At 34.7% G+C, this 25,053-nt stretch overlaps 1 protein-coding gene across 2 annotated transcripts in view; it reads right to left on the minus strand.

Annotated features, from left to right (window-relative positions):
• LOC150095737 (putative RNA-binding protein 19) overlaps positions 1-25,053 on the minus strand; it is a 288,611-nt gene that overhangs the window by 159,920 nt on the left and 103,638 nt on the right. For both annotated transcript variants that reach the window (XM_090409907.1, XM_090409904.1), the window contains exons 13-14: positions 20,298-20,373; positions 7,090-7,220 (exon numbers count right to left, since the gene is read on the minus strand). In XM_090409907.1, coding sequence (XP_090266033.1) covers positions 7,090-7,220; positions 20,298-20,373 — 207 coding nt within the window. The remainder of the gene's footprint in view (positions 1-7,089; positions 7,221-20,297; positions 20,374-25,053) is intronic.

The following is a 25,053-nucleotide window of genomic DNA, read 5'->3' on the forward strand; positions in this document are numbered from 1 at the left end:
TTAAAAATAACAGGTGTAATTAACTCTATATTAAACCAAACCTAGCTCAAAAACAAACCAGACTAAAAGTATAAAATACGCTACCAGTCCTATTGTATGGAAGTAAAATCAGGAAATAAAACAAAAAAGACAAACAAAGATTAATAATAGCTTGAAATGAAGTTTATGAGAAAAACTGCAAAGTATACTCTATCATCATCATAAAATGGGTCCTGATATATACCCTCAACGGGTGTACAGGATATGATAGTACTACATGAAAAATTTACATCATTACTAACTCCTATCTACAATTTTCCTAGAAATAAGTCTGTTACTTGTCAAGACTCCAACATTATCAGATCTTATATTTCTGTCTTCTAAGGCACTTTTTACTGTTATCAATCCACCTATATTTTGGTCTTCCTCTGGGTCTTTTTCCTGCCAACCTGGCAGAGAACACTTGTTTTGCTAATCTTCCCTCACCCATTCTGTTTAAGTGACCATACCACCTGAGATTAGCACTGCTAATGCATTCCTGAATGCCGACAATGTCAAATTCTTTCCTAATATCCCTGTTTTTAATATGATATTGCCATTGATGCCATATGTTCATGCCCCTAATCTTTCTCAGGACTCTCTAGTCTTTGGTCAAGTGTTTTATTTCTAACCTGCCTCTCAGATCTATAAGTTAAAATTGGTTTGAACACTGTCTTGTATAGAGCTAATTTAGTGTTTTGGCTAATTTTTCTCTTATTCCATATAAATTTATTCTGTTGACTTCCTACCACACCAGCTTTGTTGATTCTGTTGTCTATTTCCATATTTAATTTACCATCTTCACTAAAAATCGTGCCTAAGTAGCTGAAATGTTTTACTTGTTTCACAGGTTCTCCATTCATAATGCAGTTGACATTTTCAATGCTTCTGCCTATTTTCATTGTCTTTGTCTTGTTATTGCTGACCTTCATACCATATCTATTACAACAGTTATTGAATTTAGTCAGGAAATCTGCAGACTTGTAGCGGTCTGAAGATTTCCTGACTATCGTCTATAGACGATATCATCTATAGACATTATAATATTGTCTGCATAAAGCAAAGAGCTGACATTAACATCTCCAATATTGATATCATGCTTAATACCACTTTCCTTCATAATGTGATCCATATAGATAATGAATAACAGAGGGGATAATGTACATTCTTGTCTCACACCAGATTTAACATCAAAGCATCTTCCTGTACTTCCTTCAATTCTAACTGCCGACTTACAACTCAAATAAAAACTAAGTATTGCTTGATATAGTGCCCCATTAACATCATATAACTGTAGCGTTTTGAATAGCTTCTCTCTTGGCACCTTGTCATATGCCTTTTCCAGATCTACAAAACTTATATACAAATCTTTGTTATATTCCCATGATTTCTCAACAATTTGTTGTAAAGTGAAGATCTGATCCTGACAGCCTCTATTTGGCCTGAATCCAGTTTCTTCTTCACCAAGCTTCTCTTCCACAATCCTTCTCAACCGTTTCTAAAGTATACTTGCATATATCTTACCAGGAACACTCAGTAATGAAATACCTCTGTAATTCTCACATTCAGTTTTATTTCCCTTTTTATATATGGGTACTATTAGATCTGAAATGGGCAACCTCACTTACAATGAAGTCAACCATCCAGAATCTAACAGAAAGTGTCCCACTAAAAGAGCATACTTGTCTTTTCAGCAATTAAGTTCATGTCATAGAAAAATTAATATCAAGATCAATAAGATGAAAGAAATATTTAGTATGAGTTTTGATAGATCTAAATTAAAATTGTAATGTAAAATAATCAAAGAATATGTGTAAAGATAATTGCCAGTGTTTATAACTACCCATGCAAGGATGCAGTACACTACCCAAGAAAGGGCAAAAGTCACTCAAATGCTACCGTAGTTCTGTAAGAGCCCTTGGGTGCTAGTTCGTGTAAAATATCTAGAGGCACGCGTTCCCAAAAATGGAAAGCCCCATATGGCGATGCGATGAGGTCACCCAGTCGGGGACGAATCGAAAAGCTGAATATGCAAAATCTAACTTGAAAAGAGGGCGCTGGAATGGGAGAATATATGCAGCAACACAGGTCTGCAACCCCCCTCCCCACCATTTTGTTTGTTCCAGTGTGCCCCTCAGTGGTCAATGATTTCCAACTCCTACATTTCCGAAGTTGACTACCGTAAGTCCAGGCAAGGCATCACAGCAGAGTATGGCAGATAAACTTGCGGGCCATCGCAAAGAAAGCACACCGATGTAATTCTTGAAGAAGCGAGTACCAGACTTGAAGAGTACACGTGACAGCAGATCTTGAACAACAAAGTTTCCCACCATGAAGGAAGGACAGAAAGAATTCCGAAATCCCATTCAGTGCAAATAAGTATTTTACATATTCTTTGTCCCTTAAACATTAGAAAGTGTTCCTGGCAAGATCTATGCAAGTATACTTGAGAAATGATTGAGCAGAATTGTAGAGAAAAGCTGGGTGAAGAACAAGCTGGATTCAGGCCAAATAGAGGCTGTCAGGATCAGATCTTCACTTTACTACAAATAGTCGAGAGAGCATGGAAATATAGCAAAGATCTGTATTTAAGTTTTGTCAATTTGGAAAAGGCATATGACAAGGTGCCAAGAGAGAAGCTATTCAAAACGCTACAGTTATATGGTGTCAATGGGGCATTATATCAAGTAATACTTAGTCTTTCTTTGAGTTGTAAGTCAGCAGTTAGAATTGAAGGAAGTACAGGAAGATGGTTTAATGTTAAATCTGGTGTGAGACAAGGATGTACATTATCCCCTCTGTTATTCATTATCTATATGGATCACATTATGAAGGAAAGTGATATTAAAAATGATATCAGAATTGCAGATGTTAATGTCAGCTCTTTGCTTTATGCGGATGATGTTATACTTCTAAATAAATCCGCTACAAGTCTGCAAGAGTCTCTGACTAAATTGAATAACTGTTGTAATAGATATGGTATGAAGGTCAGCAATAAAAAGACAAAGACAATGAAAATAGGCAGAATCATTGAAAATGTCAACTGTGACTGTGTTGTGAATGGAGAACCTGTGGAACAAGTAAAACATTTCAGCTACTTGGCCACGATTTTTAATGAAGGTGGTAAATTAAATATAGAAATGTCATCCTAATGTCATCATCAAATTCCTGCCATGTATCCTCAAGGTGTGTACAGGATATGATAGTACTACATGAAAAAATTACATCATTACTAACTTCCTATCTATAATTTTCCTCCAAATCAGTCTGTTACTTGACAAGACTCCAACATTATCAGATCTTATATTTCTATCGTCTAAGGCACTTTGTACCATATCAATCCACCTACATCTTGGTCTTCCTCTGGGTCGTTTTCCTGCCAACCTGGCAGAGAATACTTGTTTTGCTAATCTTTTCTCTCCCATTCTATATAACCAGGAATGCGTTAGCAGAGCTAACACATTCCTGGATGCTGACAATCTCAAGTTCTTTCCTAATATCCTTGAATGGAAGAAATTCTGTGTTTTCAGAATGAAAATTGAACTCTAAAGATTAAGCAGATTATAGAACATTTAATTCTCATTAGACTGACTGTCCGAGAATCGTGAATTTGTTAAGAACCAATGTTTAGACCCATACGAAATGGAAACAATATGTGTTTTGTGACTAACGAGCACTTGGTCAACTGTGTATAATATTATAACCATTTGAAGGGAATATTCTATGTAAAAAATTAGAAATTGTATGTTTAAGGAACGAGAGAGCGAGTGAATGATTAGATGAATTTAACTTAGTATTGCTTACATCATGCTTATGCCTTGTATTATTGTGAGTTCATTAAATATGTTTTATAGTTTCATATGTGTGTGATCTGATAAAAGTTATGAACCTGTTCATTTGTATATGCACACGGGGATACCCAGAGTAAGTTAAGAAGGAAGGGCTATGACTGCAAGATTAGAACACCTACGGTCTCTGTTCAGTTGTAACCATATTGGTGGCATCTAATTTCTGTGACCCCCACCCCCCTCCGTAGGTTAAGACATTATCTGTACCTAAGCTTAGGCTGGTGCAGTATATAAATTTGTTTGAGAGAAAGGGGGATGCCTCACACAAGTTAGAGAGTAGGCAGTCTAAGGGCCATTAGCGAACAGGACACGTAGTATAAGAGAAGATAAAAAAGGATAATAAATAAAACAAAGAAAATAACACACAACAGTACTACGAAAGCTCAACTCCGATCATCAAGAATTCGTCCCTCTGTCCAGGCCTTTTGAACTATGCAGTGCAACCACTGTAAGACTTTTATACTCCCACACTTGAGCATTTCTGGTCGAATATCATCTACTCTTGCTGCCTTTCAACATTTCAGGCTTTTGATGGCTTTTTCTACTTCAAGTATGGATATGTATTCCTGACTGCATGCCTGTTGAGTATTTTTTACCATTGTGCTATCACTGCTTGTTTCATTTAGCAATTTTTCGAAGTAATTACTCCATACTTCAAGGATATCTTTTTCTACTGTTTTCATGTCACCTTTATCATCTTCTTTTACAGTACTCTTTCCTCCATTCCTAAGCTTCTTCAATAACCTACAGAATATCTTGCAGCTTTCTTCATATTTATTTACTATGTTCTTAACAAAGTCCTCCCATTACTTTTGCTTGGCCAGTTTTACACAGCGTTTAGCTTTCTTACATTTGTCTCTGTATTCTCTAAGAGCACAAGCTGCTTTCTTCTTTTCCTTCACTGCCTCTTTAAATTCCTGTATCCACCAGAGTTCTGATTTTTCTATCCTTTCATACAACCTCACCACACGCCTCTCTGGCTGAATCAATCAGGGTTTTCTTCAAGGCTTGCCACTGAATCTCCAAGGTTGGTTCCTGTTCTCAAACTCTTTCATGTTTTCTTCAATCATGTTTGTGTATTTTAGTCTATACTTCACATCTGAGAGCTACTCAACTTTTATTCACTTTAAATTTTATTCACTTTTATTTACTTTCTTTCATGTTCTTATTTTCAATAAGAAATTTAATTTTATTCTGCTCAAGACTAAATGTTGTTTATTTCCAATTTCAAATCCTCTGTACACTCTGGTGTCCTGCACTAGAAAGAAAACATCACTATCTACAATAGCACAGTCAATGAGACTGTGCTATTGTAGATAGCACAGTCTCATTGACTCTTCTCTCCATGTGAATTTGTGCACATTTTTATGTTGGAACATGGTTGTTAGTAATAACCAGTTCATGTACTGAGTAGAAATCCAACAGGTATTTGCCATTATTATTAGCTTTTCTCTTTTCTTCAAATTTTTCCAAAATATTTTTGTATGTCTGACAATCATTTCCTACTCTGCTATTTAGATCCCTAACAAGGACCAACTTTTCCTTTTTCATTGTGTCAGTTGCTTTCTCTAAATCCTAATAAAATTCCTCCACTTCTACCTTAGTAGTACCTTCTGTGAGACCAAAGGCATTTGTCCAGTTCTCCATTCTCATATTTGCCCACATCACTCTACTTGAGACTGCCTGCCACTCCTTTTCCTTGATTGTCATTGCCTGAATATAACATTTTGTATTTATTGCTCAGAAAGATCTCACTAGTTTTTGCCTTTTTTGTTTCAGTCACCCATATTATGTCAATCTGGCACTTATCCCATTCCTCAGCTAGTTCCATTTCTTTGCCATTCAGGCTTCTTATGTTGATAGTACCGATCTTGAACTCTGGTGATGTTGAGTTTGGGTGGGTTTTAGGATTTGTTCCAGTTGCTGTCTTTTTGCTGTTTGCCCTGGCGAAAACAACGGGGACCTTGTTCAACTGGCCGACGCCCCAAACGGCATGAAATTTTGTCATGTTGTACCATCCTTTTATGTTGTGGTTTAAGCCAATAAGAATACAATTTGGCCAGCTAAATCCCAAATTGCCACCCCATCCTCGTACGTTCAGTATCCAGGTAGATATCTAACATGGTGCACCACGAGAAAGCAAGGACATTAGGTCAGAAGCCCTGGTCAGTTCTCCGCATTCCTTTAAAGGCTATATGGAGGTCTCCTCTCAGGTCTATTAGAAGTATACTCTATTTGATCACAAAAGAAATGAAGAAATTATGAAAGAATTACATTAGGAATCAGTAATAGAAAAAATTTGAAAAATATAAACATAAATGGATGGAACTCACTGAAAGAATGAAAACAGAAGGATTACCAAAACAAGCCTTAAATTACAAACCATTAGGAAAAACCAGGATGTCCTCTTAAGAGATTCAACGATGATTTCTAAGGCCAGAACAGGCCACTCTACACCTAAATCCTTGACAAGCATGATGATGATGATGATGATATTTAACTCACACAAGTTATATTTAAGCTTTACAATAAAGCCTAAATATAAATATAATATCTATCATGTGCTAAGATCAGAAGCAAATAAACCAATATATAGAATCAGAGTTCATCATTTGTATGTGCAATGTTCAAGGGAGAATCACTGAAGACTGTTTATTCAAAACTTTTTATCATAGCCATTGAAATACAACTGTTGTTGAAGAAAATTAGTTATTTTTTCCTGTTTCTCTTCTTCTTGATGTAGTGCATGTGTTATTATTATCATCATCATCTGAGATCTCCAGGGAGTCAAAGACTTGAGGATTTTTATTATACTTTTCTTTGTATCTGAGTAGATGACAGTAGGAGGATCAAGGGAACATATCTACACTAAGCATGACAGGAGGAAAATAACAAACAAAAACTGTGTATTACATATGTAAATATTTGTAATTGTGTATTATATATGTAAACATAACAAGTTAGAATAAGCAAGAATGTATTTAGTAAGTATCTGGTCAAAAATCATTGCTTAAAATACTTGAATCAATCAGTCCCAATGTTATTAGATCATGTACCATTTTATATATATATATATATATATATATATATATTTTTTTTTTTTTTTTTTTCATCACATACTAGTTCATTTCGTTTTTCTACATGATAATGAAATAGGCCAAAATTTATATTGTTATCTTATAAATTATATTTGTAAAATCTCAAAGTTTCAAATTATACAAACCTGAAAAATTGTTCCATCGAGTTCTGTAAAGGCTTTCATGGCATGTTCAGGAAGCATAAACGTCACAAAAGCAAAGCCTTTAGGCTTTTTAGTAAATTTGTCAATCGACAAATGGACTTCACTTAAAGGACCTATTCCAAACCAATAAAATAAGTTTGTCTCATTTAAAAATATAACTATTTCACTCCATCTTAATACTTGGTCTACATTATCTTAATCTATTATTATAAAATATTGTTCTCATTAAAACATTTCTTTAATGCTGCTCGTTGGAATTACAGCTGAAGCAAGTAAGGCTATAAGCAACCAACAATAACCTTTTTACGGTTACAAGATTAAAATGTCTGACAACTAACAATAATCCTGTTTGTAACCAGACATTTTAAAATATCAGCAAGTTTCTTATCCTTTATTATGTCTATTCATTGTTTGTGTTCTCATAGCCAGTATGTATGTTCTGCAGGGTGAAAACAAGTTTCTGGAATAGAAATGCAGGTTTCTCTCTCCCCAGAAGAAAACACTCTACCACCTTATAAAAGTTATGTCCAAATGAAATTTGAACACAGATCTTTCTAACTAAAGGGAATATTTTTCTGATCACTGAGAAACTAGATACAGTGAAAGATGTGATAAATGATCTTCTTGGACAACCCAGAATGGATTAAATATTGAGAATAATCATCTGCTAAGATAAAAATAAATAAATAAATGTGAAATGCAACCCATCTAATCAAAGATCACAGGCAAATCTATCTTACTCAGATTCCTACCCAATACATACATTTACTGGTGTGATTGACTAAATGGACATCATCTCTGCTTTCCAATGAACAGCATATAGGTCCGAATTTTACTGTGGATGGAATGTCTATAAATGTTTTAGCTGGTAGATGATTTTCATCACCCAGTGTAAGACCACCACTTTACTTATTAAAAATCTGAAGTGACTTGAAAAGTTCCACATCTGGGTCTTGAGAGCAGATTTTCCAAGATCAATTAACCCATGGTCCATGTAAGAATTCAAATGTGCTACAGTTACCAACTTTTCATGAACAGGAAGGATATATATATATATATATAAAACAGGGCTGTCCAAAGCTCTGCCTGCGGGCTGGATCGAATGGGTATTAGATATTTTAATTCTATCACTAATCGATAATCTCGATGTTGGTAGTTTTATTTGGTGTTTTTACATCACTATATACCCACATGTTTTTCAAATATCAGATGTGTCAAAGAAGTGTTCTTACACTGTTTTGTTCCAATGTGCACGCTCCGGGTGCTCACAGGGAGCACGAGCGTGCGATTAGTGTTGTTCATTTGTTCGGCTATCAAGGTTATGTCACTACTGCTCACCAAATTACTAGATACGCATTGTGATGCAGTCCTCGGATTACCTAACGTTGGACAGCCCTGATATAAAAAAATCAAAGATTTCCGAAACTCAGCCCTAGTTGAAAAGTAAAGCGGAAAATTGTTAAAAAATGTTCTTCTAACATTTTTCCCACACTGCGAAATTATTTGTAATTTCACAGTGTGGGAAATTATTTGTAAGTCAAACACTGTGTACTTCAAACAAAATGCAATAGCTTTTAGTGATAACAACAGTGATAGAAATGCTGGAACCTATATATATATATAGGAATCTGCTTTGAGAGAACTACCATAGACTCTAAATACAACAGTTAGCAACTTTTGGTTTGGATACTTTTTTGATCATACCCAGTAAGATCTGATTATCAAGCTTTCAACAGTTTATTTATGCATGAGAATTTCTGCAAAACATATAGCTTACTAGTCTACAAAATATATAATCCACTAGTTTTCATTAGTCTACTCATTATTAGTGACCGATGTAAGCATTATTGTCTTTTAAAGCAGGATTTATCAGTTTTATTGATAGTATTATATAATAAAAAATATCACCAGTATAGCTGAAAAACAATTTATATTTCAAATATATTACATTTGAGACTTATTCTAGGTGACACTCTTAGATCCTCTGGGCTTGACTGATAACTGAATTCTATCACCAGCAGGCTCATAAGTTGCAGATAGTTGAATGACCACCAGACAGAGTGAGAGAGGGAGGAGAGATCGAAGTCCACAACTCAAACTAACTTCCCTTTTCCAGTAACACTGATCACGCTGACAAAAATGCTGGGATATTTGCTATTTAAAATAATCAAACAGATCATCCAACTATCCACCAGAATATCATATAATCTTCAACATCTTCCTTAACTTTATTCTAACCAATTCTTTCAAATACTGTAGTAGATGTACACTCATAATCTAGACTTCATCTGCTCTCACCTTCATGTCCTCTCGTAATTACAATGATGCCAAATGGACGATGTCAATGATTTTTAAACTCTTCTTTATTATGTTCTAATTCTGTTTCCCCTTTTCTGAAAATTTTCTTGAAAACTTGCAGAAATTGGATTTTTCATCCTGCAAAATAGGAAAACTGGCCAGAAGAAGACATGAAGTTAACAGACAAGAGACAAACTGACCTCATAGCCTTAGCTGTTTTGGCCACTTCCAAATAACAAGTCAGAAGACAATTACATTAGAATAATCTTCCTTACTCTCAGTATGATTAAAATATTAATCCTAATTACAAAAACTATCATTCTATAATAAGCTCTTTTATTTAATTTATTTATACTTTTTTTTAACCTATTCTCCATCTGTAACAGTTATTGATTTCACTTTGAAAGCTATCAACACTTCCTGTATTCACAACACTTTGGAGAAGTTCCATAAATTTTCCACCCTAACTGTTAAAATTGATTATATTTTTTTCTTCTTCATCATCTTCTTATGTATGACAGTAAGTCCAAGCTCGGTCAAGTGCAACAGAGACTAGACCGGTGTTATATTTGCTATGAATTAATTTATAAACTTCAATTAACTTCCTATTAAGTTTAAATAGCAGTTTGCCAAATGAGTCTCATAATTTTCCTGATTTAATTTCTCAACATGTTTAATGAATCCTCTCTGTATCCACCTTCAATTCTTTTAATATCCATTAGAAATCTGGTTGACCAAAGCTAAGAGTCATAATCCAAAACTGACATTAACATGAGTCCTGTATGCAGAGTACTGTTTCCAGTCAGCAGGGGCAATTTCTAAGGGTATCATACTTACATCCTCCTAAGTGAAGCTTATTTTAATCATACTGGTAAGATGATCAGTAAAGCATGGCAGATTCCTGAACTTGAATTCCTTATCCATCATAACACTCAAATCCTTAAATTCAGTAACTCCTTCCAAATCCTCTTCATCTATCTCATATCTGTTAAGCTGGCCTGTCATGACCAAGTAACTTAGTTTCTTAGAATTCTAATCATGCATATTGATAGGGCATTTAATTTTATCTACACAATAGTCTGCTATATCTTTCAATTATGTCTATGAATATTCTCTGGCCAGACTGTCTGTTTTTCAGGATGAAAAATCTATGATTCTCGAAAAAATATCTGAAGCTAGCTAACTCAACCTTCAGCTGTAAAACCCTTATAAAGGCTCTCTTGCCTCCTAGAGATTTAAATCTAAACCTTTCTAACCAAAAGGCATGACATTATAAATTTACTACTCTACCAATTTTCCATCATCAGCAAAGGGAAAATGCACTATGAACCCAAATCACTGAAAAATATGCTGATCAACACACATCTCAAAACTGAAATCCTGGGGATCTCCCCTGCTTGCTGCCTATCTCTCAACCATTTACTTAACATTTTTAATAAACAATCATCAATATCCAAATAGTACATCTTTATCAAAGGTTCATATGTGGAAAACTATCAAAGGTTTTGCTAAAATCTCAATAAATCACATCACAGTTATTGCGACAATATATTTCCTTCATAAAAAGTTGTATGCTAATCACTTGGCCAACCCAGCCAGCACTTATTTCATAAGAATTATATGTGAAATTTCCAATCAGCAGGGACAATTCCTAATTGTCAAAAATCATTGAAAATAATCGTAAGCAGTTTAATTCTATTGACAAATGTTTATTTACTATTCGAGGATTATATTTCATCCCTGCCTGCAGCCTTACTGGTTGCCACACATTTTAAAATATCAGCAAGTTCTGTATCCTCTATTAGATTGATAAGTGCACTTATCTTTTGAATTTCCATTATCCCATCTTTAATCACACATACTTGTAGAGTAGTTATTAAATTCCTCTTCAAATTCAGCAGGCTATTTTAAAATTTTACTCCGAGAATTGTTCTCAGTATTACTAACAAAACATTTTTGGAAATCAATAAGTAGCTGGTTTCCATCTGAGCCCTTACTAATAGCTTAGTCAAAGGCCTACAGATGATTCTGATGGAATCAGGTGTGTGTGCGTGTGTGTGTGAGAGAGAGAGGAAGAAATTAGCAGACAACTGCTGATATCTTGTGATCTTAACACCTAATCCATATTATTGTCTGAAGCAACACGAGTTTGCAGTAATTTTTTCTGAGTTGCGGTATTAAAAACCTGAGTTTTCAAGGAGTCTGGCCTGTGCCAAAGCTTAACTAACTCAGGAAATGGCTGAAAAAAAAAAGGACTAGAAAATGTTTCTTCTGGTCAGAAATTAGAAATAATTCTATAACAGTTTCTCCTAACAGACTAACATCATGGGAACAAAGATATTGTTACATAGCTAGCAACAGTCCTTATTCCTAACTTACTGTAGCACAAATTTAGCATTACAATCTTTAATAATGTTTTATTTTTTGTATTTATTATACTTTTCATCTGATTTTCCAGATCAATATTCTTACTATTTTTTTTTTAAATTATGAATTTCCTTATTAAAATGGTTATTCATTCAACCAACTCCAGTTTTGTGTTTACATTTACTTTTAGTGAGTAGTTTTGACATCTAACTACGAAAGATATCCTTAAAAGTTTTACTATTCTTTTACTAATGCCTCAAAATCAAAATTAATTTTTTTTAAATTCCAGCTCTACTGTCTCCTTATCATAGCTCCTCCAATTAATTCCTATGCCTAAAACTAATGTAGTATAGTATGGTGTAATTCCTATGCCAGAATTACACCATACTACTGACCTTATAAGTTCAGCAGTATTTTAGTCAGTTACAATAACTATCTTTTGACTTCTCCAGAATTTTTAAATGTCAAGCAGTTATAGTCTTATTAATTTCAAGTGGAACCCTCAGCACTAATATACACTATTTACAGTTGATACCAGCAGGCGAACCCTGATATCGGATACGTCCACCTTTGGCTTTGATTACCTCCTGAACGTTTTGAGGAGGCTTTCCACCACTGTGCGGCAGATATCAGGTAGAATTTGTCTCTATTCCTCCATCAAAGCAGCACCAAGTTCAGCAACAAATCGAAGATGTGCTGCTCTGGACCTCAATCATCACTCCAATTCCCACAGGTGTTCAATGGGGTTGAGATCTGAACTCTGCGCAGGCTAAAGCAGTCGTTTTTAACACCCATCTCTTCATATCCATAACAGCTGCAGCTTTGTGGTATGGGGCATTGTCGTCGTGATAATAACATGGGTCTGTTCCATATAAACTCTATAGTGTAAGCAGCACCTGATTATCCACAATATCAAGGTACTGAGCTGCCTTCATGGAACCACAGAAAATGATCAGTGGTTTCACTCCAAACCAGCTGAATGTACCCCATACCATCACCAGGCTGCCTCCACATCTGCCATCAGAATGGAAACAGGTGAATCTTGATTCAATGCTCCAGAGTACCATTTTCCACTAGTCAATTGTCCAATTCAACGAACGACTCGTCCTACAGACTTTGTCTGTAGGACAAGAACACAGCGACTCGTCCTACAGACGAGTCACTTTGTTCGTTGTTGTGATGTTCAGCTTGCATGCCATGGCTCTTCTGTGGAAACCCAGTAAATGGAGTTCTTTTCATACAGTATTAGTGCTTACCTTGGTATTACTGGCACTCATCAGAAGGTGTGTGTGTGCTGATTGTAGCTGGTTTTATGTGTCACCAGTTTTAACACCCTCCTGTCCCTGTCAGTTCTTTTTGGCAGCCACCCTGGGTATTTTCCTGCACTATTGATGCCAGAACGTCTCCAATTGTTCAGCACATTGCCAACCATTGGTGTACTATCTGTAGACCGATTTTTATGTTCTTAACAAACCTAGAATGTTCCATAACTTCAAATAACAGGGGTATCTGGACAATTATTGGTAGACGGTGTAATTTCAACTATTTCTTACAGCTCATAAATCAATGCCATAGACTTTTCACTATCAAATCTAAACATATGAAATGAAATTGACTTCACTCACTCACTCTTGATTATGCAGTCAAAATGAGCTCTAAAAACTTCTATTTCTTTACTAATTATAATGAAGAGCCAAAGGCTTCAATTCGGCAACATGAACTTAAATAAGTTAAGGGATATCCCTTAACTTAAAGAACTTCTATTTCTTGTTTCTTAAATAATTCCAATTTTAAATTATTAGTTCCTAATAATATGGATGTCTGAGAATTACTTTCATTTTTTTTTTTTATAAACAGCAGACTTCAGATTTTTGATCTTCATTCCAGGCAAATATCTTCAAGTAACTTTCTTATGATCAATTCTATTTAATATATTTTTAACTTGGCATATATAAACTGTAACGAAGCTCCCTAATCGGATATTTTTTGTATGATTAACCATTCACGGTTAAAATTCACATCATTAAGAAAATAATTCCATTAATCCATCCTGTTTCATCCCTTTAAAATCCAGCTACTTATAAATCAGGAATACTGGTAGAATTTTCTTCAAACTCAGAAATTTTTGTCCCTCGGTTTGTACTTCCCTTGAAATTCTTTTTCTTAACGATTTCCCTTCTTCATAACAGAACTTGCATTTGGGCGACTTGCTCAAGACACAATTTCCCACTACAATTCTCTCTCTCACACACACAGATTTCCTCAAATCACTTTTTCATATAGCTATATATACTTAGTCCTACTACACTGAACAGTACCATACGTCTTATCTTAGATCTCTAACATTTGTTTTAATTCTGTGGTTACAGTGCACTGCTCACAAATGTGTAACTTGGGCCCTAAATACATCTCAGTATTTGGGGCCCAAGTAGGTATGTGGGAGCAACTGTCAAGATGATGTTATGGCAAAGACTGGTTGCTCTCTAAATGGTGACATGTCTAGGAATCTATTTCCTCTGATCACATATCCCCCATACTATCTTTCATTTAATCCTGAACCATAAATCAAATATTTGACACTATAATCCTTCTCCCTTTGCAAAAAACTAAACATACAAGGAAAGTACAATGCTTTTATAATTTTACAAATGAAAGATTACTTTTAGATCCATTTTACAATCATCTGAAGTATAAACATAAATGATGTTTGTCAAGACTTCTTACTCTTGAGAGAAACCCAAATTACAGCTACTTTAACTACTCTCCACCATCAATATCCAAATTACATACCTCATGATTCTTTTCACCAAAGGGAAGGTGGCACCCATGCCTTCATGAGATTTGACACTGCTTGCCACAGAATGGCTAATGTGGCATTCATCTACTGTATTCACCAATCTCCAAACTCTGAAAAGTATTCTCACTTCACCTTCCTATCCATGAATCTCAACCTTCCACAATCCAGCCATCCAAATAGTGAAGTCATTTTTCTAGGTGACAAAAGTCCACAACTCCAACTGGCTCCTCCTTTCTGACACCACTGGCCAAGCTGGACAAAATGCAGAATTGCGGGAAGTTTTCAGTATTGAGACCACATTATAATATAAATAAGAATTTTAATAAAAATAAGCAATTAAAACACAACAAGTTTCATACGTTGTAAGACTTACAACATTAGGGGTAGTGGTACATAAAGGTTTTATGCAACAAAAGCATATTAACAATTAATTACACAAATTAGATGTTTTTGATAACTTCACAACAGTTAAATATAATTGATAAACCAGAATACAAATGATAAATTCGCTACTGTATGCATGGTTGAACACTGTGAGTTGTTGGTATCACGTGTGCTATATCCTAGGTAGAGATGGCTGTTAAATTTTTGATGAATGCAGACCATACTTGATGTAAAATTAAGCCTCAATTTTTATTGTATTATGTAGGGATCTTAAGCATTTTTGAGGCTTCTTTAAATTTATGATGGTGTACAGAGCTGGTGATGCTGTCCAGATGAGAACAATTTTGCTCACTGATGATACCTCTCTCACAAACACATGTCAACCTCTATCTCACAGATGTGGTTGACTATGGAAGTGCCTCCGTTCTACAGGCACATTCATTGTCACCACTCCACTGAAATGGCAATGATCATTCCTTCATTTTGTGATGGGCCTATTTAAACAAGCGTAACCATAGCTGGCCAACATCGCCTCTCGGTTCAACTGCAAACACACTGAACATGATTTTCCTCTTCCTCTTTTGTTCCATTTACCTCTATCCTCAAGAACAGCCTTCCTCATGAAGCATTCCTAAGCAACTATAAACTTGCAATGCCTCATAAAAAATGACAATAAACTTCTTTTCCCAAACCCCACCTGTATGGCAACGTTCGAGAATTTTATATCACGTATGATCTGCATTCATCAAAAATTTAACTGTCTGTAAATACATGCAGCACACTGATGTGCTTATAGGTTCTTCTATCTCTGGTGTCACTAATTGAGAGGATACCTCCACATAGCCTTTAAAGGAATGCGGAGAACCGACCAGGGCTTCTGACCTAATGTCCAATCCTCACCTTCTCGTGGTGCACCCTGTTGGGTATCTAATTGGATACTGAACGAACGAGGATGGACTGGCAATTTCGGATTTAGCCAACCAAATTATATTCTTATTGGCTTAAACCAATATACAAAATGATGGTACAACATGACAAAATTTCATGCCGGCTGGGGCGTTGCCTGGTTACACAAGGCCCACATTGTTTTAGCCAGGGAACCAGGGCGAATGGCGAAAAGACAGCTACTGGAACAAACCATAAAACACACCCCAACTCAACATCAGAGTTAAAGATCGGGTACTAACCACATAAGAAGCCTGAATGGCAAAGAAATGGAGCTAGCTGAAGAATTAGATAAGTACCAGATCGATGGGGTGACTGAAACAAAAAAGACAAATACTGGTGAGATCTTTCTGAGCAATAAATACAAAATGTTATTTTCAGGCAATAACAATCAAGGCATAGAAGGCATAGCCATAGTATTCAACACAAAATGCGAGGCTAATCTTCTCGAATGGGGCAGTCTCAGGTAGAGTGATGTGGCCAAATATCCGAATGGGGAATTGGTCAGTGAGACTTATTTGTGCTTATGGTCCCACAGAAGGTTCTACTATGGTAGAAGTGGAGAAATTTTTTGATACTTCAGAAAGAGCAACTGACGCAATGAATAGAGAAAAGTTGGTCCTTGTTGGGGATCTAAATAGCAGAGTAGGAAATGATTGTCAGACATACAAAAATATTTTGGGAAAATTTGGAGAAAAGAGCAAAGCTAACAATAATGGCAAATACTTGAATTTCTGCTTAGAACATGGACTGGTTATTACTAACATCATGTTCCTGCATAAAAATGTGCAAAACTTCACATGGAGAGAAGAGGCAAGGAATAAGAAAGGTCTCATGGACTATGTTATTGTTGATAGTGATGTTTTCTCCCTGGTGGAGAACACCAGAGTGTACAGAGGATTTGAAATTGGAAGTGATCACTATTTAGTCGTGAGCAGGATAAAACTGAATTTCATATTGAAAAGAATAACATGTAAGAAAGTTTTACAGCGAATAAAAGTTGAGCAGCTCTCAGATGTGAACTGTAGACTAAAATACACAAAGATTATTGAAAAGAAAATGAAAGAGTTTGAAAACAGGAACCAAACCTTGGAGATTCAGTGGCAAGCTTTGAAGAAAACCCTGATTGATTCAGCCAGAGAGGCATGTGGTGAGGTTGTCTGTAAGGATAGAAAAATCAGAACTCCATGGTAGACATAGGAAGTTAAAGAGGCAGTGAAGGAAAAGAAGAAAGCATATCAAAAGTTCCTGGCAAATAAGTCAGCTTGTGCTCTTAGAGAATACAGAGACAAATGCAAGAATGCTAACCACTCTGTAAAACTAGCTAAACAAAAGTCATGGGATAACTTTGGCAAGAATATAGAAAATAAATATCAAGAAGGTGGCAAAATATTCTGGATTTTGCTGAAGAAGATTAGAAAAGGAGGAAAGAGTGCAGTAAAAGGAGTTAGAGATGAAGGTGACATGAAAACAAGAGAAAAAGATATCCTTGAAGTATGGAGTAATTACTTTGAAAAATTGCTAAACGAAACAAGCAGTGATAGCACAGTGGTAAAAAACACTCAACAGGCATACAGTCAGGAATACATATCCATACTTGAAGTAGAAAAAGCCATCAAAGGCTTGAAATGTGGAAAGGCAGCAGGAGTAGATCATGTTTGACCAGAAATGCTGAAGTATGGTGGTATAAAAGTCTTACAGTGGCTGCACTGCATACTTCAAAAGGCCTGGACAGAGGGACGAATTCCCAATGATTGGAGTAGAGCTTTCATAGTACCCATATATAAAAAGGGAAATAAAACTGAATGAAAATTTGCCAGAGAATTACAGAGATATTTCTCTTCTGAGTGTTCCTGGCAAGATTTATGCAAGTATACTTGAGAAACAGTTGAGAAGAAGTGAAGAACAAGCTGGATTCAGGCCAAATAGAGGCTGTCAGGATCAGATCTTCACTTGACAACAAATAGTTGAGAAAGCATGGGAATATAACAGAGATCTGTATTTAAGATTTGTCAATCTGGAAAAGGCTTATGACAAGGTGCCAACAGAGAATCTATTCTATACGCTACAGTTATATGGTATCAATGGGCCATTATATCAAGCAATACTGAGTCTTTATTTGAGTTGTAAGTCAGCAGTTAGAATTGAAGGAAGTACAGGAAGATGGTTTAATCTTAAATCTGGTGTGAGACAAGGATGAACATTATCCCCTCTGTTATTCATTATCTATATGGATCACATTATGAAGGAAAGTGATATTAAAAATGATATCAGAATTGCAGATGTTAATGTCAGCTCTTTGCTTTATGCAGACGATGTTATACTTCTAAATAAATCCGATACAAGCAAAGAGCTGACATTAACATCTCCAATTCTGATATCATGTTTAATACCACTTTTCTTCATAATGTGATCCATATAGATAATGAATAACAGAGGGGATAATGTACATCCTTGTCTCACACCAGATTTAACATTAAACCATCTTCCAGTACTTCTGTCAATTCTAACTGCTGACTTACAACTCAAATAAAGACTAAGTATTGCTTGATATAATGCCCCATCGACACCATATAACTGCAGCGTATTGAATAGCTTCTCTCTTGGCACCTTGTCATATGCCTTTTCCAAATCGACAAAACTTAAATACAGATCTTTGTTATATTCCCATGCTTTCTCGACTATTTGTCGTAAAGTGAAGATCTGATCCTGACAGCCTCTATTTGGCCTGAATCCAGCTTGTTCTTCACCAAGCTTTTCTTCCACAATTCTTCTCAACTGTATAATTCATTCTTTGCTAAACTAGAAAAATCCAATTATTAAGTTAAATTCCCTATCATACCACTCTTTTTCAGTTATCTACTAAATTCTAGAACTTACATTCCTCAACTTCGCCCTATAGTCAACATTTCATAGTTCTGATAGTGCCTTAGTTACCCATCTCTAGACTCCCTCATTATGCTTCACATATTCAACAAGACTGTTCGAGACAATTACTATAGTCACTATTCCTTGTCATGCTACATTTTTTTTTGAGATAATGTTCCGGATACTTAATGACAGTGCAAATCAAAATTTATGCTTCTAGTTTCCTTCAAAATTAGTAATACAAAACAGGTCAAATAGTAACATTTAAGAATTTATACTAAGAGGGAAGAGGGAAAAAAATGCTACCAGTGATCAGGTGGTGACACACATACACATGTGCACAAGTGTGCCACCACCAATCTGACAACAGTCAAAACACTGCATTAATTGTCATCATCATCAAATTCCTGCAATGTACCCTCAAGGGGTGTACAGGATATGATAGTACTATATGAAAAAAATTACATCATTACTAACTTCTTATCTACAATTTTTCTCCAAATCAGTCTGTTACTTGTCAAGACTCCAACATTATCAGATCTTATATTACTATCGTCTAAGGCACTTTGTACTGTATCAATCCACCTATATCTTGGTCTTCCTCTGGGTTGTTTTCCTGCCAACCTGGCAGAGAGCACTTGTTTTGCTAATCTTTCCTCGCCTATTCTGTTTAAGTGACCATACCACCTGAGATTAGCTCTGCTAATGCATTCCTGGATGCTGACAATGTCAAGTTCTTTCCTAATATCCTCGTTTTTAATATGATATCCATTGATGCCATCTGTTCATGCCTATAATCTTTTTCAGGACTCTCATATCTGCGATGTCTAGTTTTTGGTCAAGTGTCTTACTTCTGACCTAGCTCTCAGATCCATAAGTTAAAACTGGTTTGAACACTGTCTTGTATACAGCTAATTTAGTGTTCCGACTAATTCTCTCTTATTCCATATGAATTTATTCAATTGACTTCCCACCATACCAGCTTTGCAGATTCTGTTGTCTATTTCTATATTTAATTTACCATCTTCACTAAAAATCGTGCCTAAGTAGCTGAAATGTTTTAATGAAATGCATTAATTGTAGCATTGAGAAAAATATTTGAAATTAATTTCAGATTAATTTAAAATTAATTTTATTAGTGAGGTTGTAGTACAATGCTGTTCTATATCCTTTGAGGATATGCAAAAGGATTTGATGATGATGATAATAATGAAAATATAAGACAGGAATAAGTTCATTATCAATAATCAAATAATTGCTTAAAGAGAAGTAAAGAGGGCTAATTTTTAATGGTGGATTTAAATAGGAGAGGAAAGAGTAGAAAACATGTATCTGAAGCAAAAACTGGCACAAATATAATGTATTTGTAGAGATCATTAGAGATAGAGTATCTAATATGATCAAATCTCTCTTTCTTTTTTTTTACTAAAAATGCATTTCTCAGTTCCAAAACTAATACACTGTTCTGAATTTTGTCCATTGATTTTTTTTAAAAAAATATAAAAAAATACTCAGTAAATGTTCAACTCACCATATTTCTTGAAGAGAGTTTCTAGTTCTTCTTCAGTAATAACATAAGACAAGTTCCTTACATAAATTCTTCCAGACTAAAAGCAAATCAAATTACTTAATTTAATCAGACATTAAAAATATGCATACATAAAAAAAAGGTAGAAGATGATAAATTGTGTGTAAATGAGAGATGTATACCATCTATATTATTTTTTATCATGTATCAAGGTACAAGGAAAGTGGTATTAAACACTAAAATTGGAGGCACTGAGTCTAGCTCTTCTCTATCTATGAAGATGAGTTATCCTCTTAAAAATATTGATTTTTAATTACTAATTATATGAAGAGCCAAAGGCTTTAATTCGGCAACATGAACTTATGGAAAACAATATGGGATGCAATATCCCTTAACTTAAATAAATCGATTTTTAAATTAAAAAAAAAAACTTAGTAAATGTGTTAACTCACCATATTTCTGGAAGTTTTCAACCAAATGAAATATGTGTGAAAAATTTGGTGTCCAAATGTATTATAACCTACGAATCTGAGAGAAAGGTTTTAAATAAATCAGTTGATCAAAGCAAACCACAAATATTAAAGTTTTTCAGAAAAATTAGGGGAGTGAATAGATGCTGTCAATGGCAGCAAAAAATGAAGATATAAGGAAGGAACTTGACACTATTAGCATTTAAGAATATGTGAGTAAATCTCAGGTGGTATAAAAAAAACTACAGATCATGCAGTCAATGGTAGCCCTGTGGTTAACACAGCTTGCTGATATGATGGAAGCCTACATCATGTAGTCTGATATCACAATTGGTCAAATGACTGGATGGCAAGAAAAAGACCCAGAGGAAGACCAAGAGTGAGGCAGATTAATTAATTTAGAAGTGCCTTAGAAGACTAATAAGATCTGACAATATTGGATTTCGGACAGATAACATTAATTTTGAAGATAATTGTTAATATGAAGCTAGTAATAGCATATACTTTTCATGTAGTACTATCATACTATCCTTACATCCCTTGAAGTTACACATCAGGAATTTGAAGATGAAAACTTTGACATGCAAATCAACATCAGAAAAGACAAAAGCTATGAAAATAGGCAGGAAAACAGAAAATATCAATTGCATTCTTAACAAAAAAACCTATAAAATATTAATACATTTTAACTATTTTTTAGGTGCAATGTTTAGAGAAGAGCTAGCTTTGTTGGCAGAATGGATAATGTTCTTGTTATCCATTATAGTTTCTGCTGTAAAATTTTGTTACAGCAGTTATTTAATTACATTTGAGCCTGGAGTTCACATCTGAGAATCATTTGATTTTAATTATTTTCAAAACATTAAAATGCATACCAAAAGTTTTGAGGATCAAAATCAAACAATTCTCAGATGAAATGTAGACTCAATTATACATATAACTGGTAACAAAATAAAAGGATTTAATAAAAAAAAAAATTTAAAAAAATCAAACTTCTGATTGACAAACCTAAAGAAAAACATTGATTGGCTCAGCTGAGGAACAATGTAGTGGTGATGTGTGCAAACATAGAACAACATAAACTCTATGGCAGACACAGGAAGTCAAAAGCAGTCCATGAAAAGAATATCGAAAGTTCCTAGTAAGGATGTGCATTTAGGGAATATACAGGAAAGTGGAGAAAAGCTAAATTATACATAAATGTAGCTGAACAAAAGTCAGGAAAGATTCTGAAAAGAGTATTACATAAAATAAATATTATGAAAATGTTATAATTTTTGGAGGCTAATAAAGAAACTTAAAAATGAGAAAAAAAGTACATTTGGTCGTCAACTTACGACCGTCCGCATGACCACAAAAAAAAAAAAAAAAAATTAATAAATTAATAATAAATCAGGCAGCTGCGCGTACGATAATTATGGGATATGATAGTTATTGTACGATAACCATCTCTCACATACACTCAGTCACTTTCAAGCATCTGTTGCGTGTGGTGTATTAATTAAAATTCTACTGAAATACTACCCATAAAATGTCTAATAAAAGGAAAATGCCTTCATTTACAGATACGCCAGCTAAGAAGTCAAGGAAAACTATTGATTTAGAGTGTAAAATGAAAGTTATCCAGAAGTATGAAGGCAGAAAGAAAGTGAATACGACAGTTAGAATTGAAGGAAGTACAGGAAAATGGTTTAATGTTAAATCTGGTGTGAGACAAGGATGTACATTATCCCCTCTGTTATTCATTATCTATATGGATCACATTATGAAGGAAAGTGGTATTAAACATGATATCAAAATTGGAGATGTTAATGTCAACTCTTTGCTTTATGCGGACGATGTTATACTTCTAAATAAATCTGCTACTAGTCTGCAAGATTCCCTGACTAAATTGAATAACTGTTGTAATAGATATGGTATGAAGGTCAGCAATAAAAAGACAACGACAATGAAAATAGGCAGAATCATTGAAAATGTCAACTGTGACTGTGTTGTGAATGGAGAACCTGTGGAACAAGTAAAACATTTCAGCTACTTGGCCACGATTTTTAATGAAGGTGGTAAATTAAATATAGAAATGGACAACAGAATCAACAAAGCTGGTATGGTAGGAAGTCAATTGAATAAATTCATATGGAATAAGAGAGAAATTAGTCGGAACACTAAATTAGCTGTATACAAGACAGCGTTCAAACCAGTTTTAACTTATAGATCTGAGAGCTGGGTCAGAAGTAAAACACTTCACCAAAGATTAGAAACTGCAGTTTTGAGAGTCCTGAGAAAGATTAGCGGCATGAACAGATGGCATCAATGACAATATCATATTAAAAACAAGGATATTAGGAAAGAACTTGATATTGTCAGCATCCAGGAATGCGTTAGCAGAACTAATCTCAGGTGGTATGGTCACTTAAACAGAATTGGTGAGGAAAGATTAGCAAAACAAGTGCTCTCTGCCAGGTTGGCAGGAAAATGACCCAGAGGAAGACCAAGATATAGGTGGATTGATACGATACAAAGTGTGCCTTAGACAACACAAATATAAGGTCTGATAATATTGGAGTCTTGACAAGTAACAGACTGATCTAGAGGAAAATTGTACATAGGAAGTTAGTAATGATGTAAATTTTTCATGTAGTACTATCATATCCTGTACACCCCTTGAGGGTACATGGCAGGACTTTGATGATGATGATCACATGTGCCACAGTAAAAAATAATATTTATTTTACAAATATTTCATCTTATGTATCATAAGACATCATTAGTAAGAGTGAAGAACAATGGTAAGGAATTTGAACAATACAACAATACAGTGCATATGCCAAATTTGAATCCCTCTGTACAATTAGTTGCACTTTGTTATGTTAAAACTATTGAGCTGAAATAATATTAAATTAAATTAATTATTATGATGCAATCAATTTAACACAATTGAGTATAACAATCCCAAATGGAAACCATAGGATCCAATGAAAAAACAAAGCTTTTACACAGAACAATGTACAGATATGAAAGAAGTACTGAAGCTCTACTTCATGACCAAACCTTAATTGTAATGGCTGCCTTGCTATCCCAAAAAGTTTGGGAAATTGTTATACTGAATTGTGTTAAATAGATTGTATAATAATAATTAATTAAATTAATTATTATTTCAGCCCAATAATTTTAACTTTACAAATGTGAACCTACTTGTACAGAGGGATTCAAATTTGGCACACGCACTGTACCATTTTATTGTTCAAATTCCTCACCTGTTTTTCACTCTCACAATACATAAGACAATAGATCTGTAAAAGAAATATTTTTTACTGTAGCACATCTGTGAATGTTTAATTATGGAAACTCCACAGGGCTCACTATGCAAGAAAAAAATGGAGGGAACTGGTCATTGGCAGAACAGATAAGGGTAGCAAGTTTCCAGTGGGGATTAAAAGCTGTGTAGAGGTTGTACTTCTTAAAAGACCTGGACACTTTTTTTTTTTTTTTTGATGCTACGGACATAGGGGATGATGATAGCATTTTTAAAATTCTTCTGAAGAGATGGCTGAGGAACAAGGGAGGAACTGATTAATTTTTTAATTCTATAATCACTGTAGCCATTGGATAGGAAGTTATTGTGTATATGGTTCAGTTGAAAGAGATTCCACTGGAAATAAGATGATAGCCCCTGATGGCTAGAGTTTCAATGATGTCATATTGTCTAGAGGGGCAGTGGTAGGAAAGTTTGTGGAAGTATCTGTCTGTGTGAGTTGGTTTTCTATATACAGTGAAAGAAAGGTTACCATTCGAAAAGGGTGTCACTAAAGTGTCTAGGAAGAGTAAACTATTGTTATTTTCCTTTTCCATCGTAAACTGGATTCTTAGATGTAGACTATTAAGGTGATTGAGGAAGGACTTTGTCTTGACCATGAGGCCAAATTGAGAACACATCTATGTATCTTAGCCAGATAGAAGGTTTGAGAGGGGCTGAGTCTTCTGCTTGTTTTTGAAAATTTTCCATGTAAAAATTGATAAGAGGGTGTTGTGTGTGTGTGTGGGGGAGAACCCATAGTGGTTCCATATCTGTTTGTAAATTTTGTTTTTCAAAAAAAAAAAAAAAAAAACAGAATTCATGGCAAAGGAAAAAGAGATCTAAGATATCTGAAGGGAAAAACATATTTTTTTAGAAGTGTTAAGGTGTCATATTTAAGGGAATATTGATAAACAGTAATGTGATGTCAAAGCTTACCAATATATCTGTATTGGTAAGCATTTTAACAACGTATTTAAAGTTACATTCTCAATTA

Source organism: Typopeltis vanoorti, chromosome 20 (genome assembly GCF_054136105.1).
Source record: "Typopeltis vanoorti isolate ZY-2024b chromosome 20, IOZ_Tvanoo_1.0, whole genome shotgun sequence".
In the NCBI taxonomy this organism is placed as follows: domain Eukaryota; kingdom Metazoa; phylum Arthropoda; class Arachnida; order Uropygi; family Thelyphonidae; genus Typopeltis; species Typopeltis vanoorti.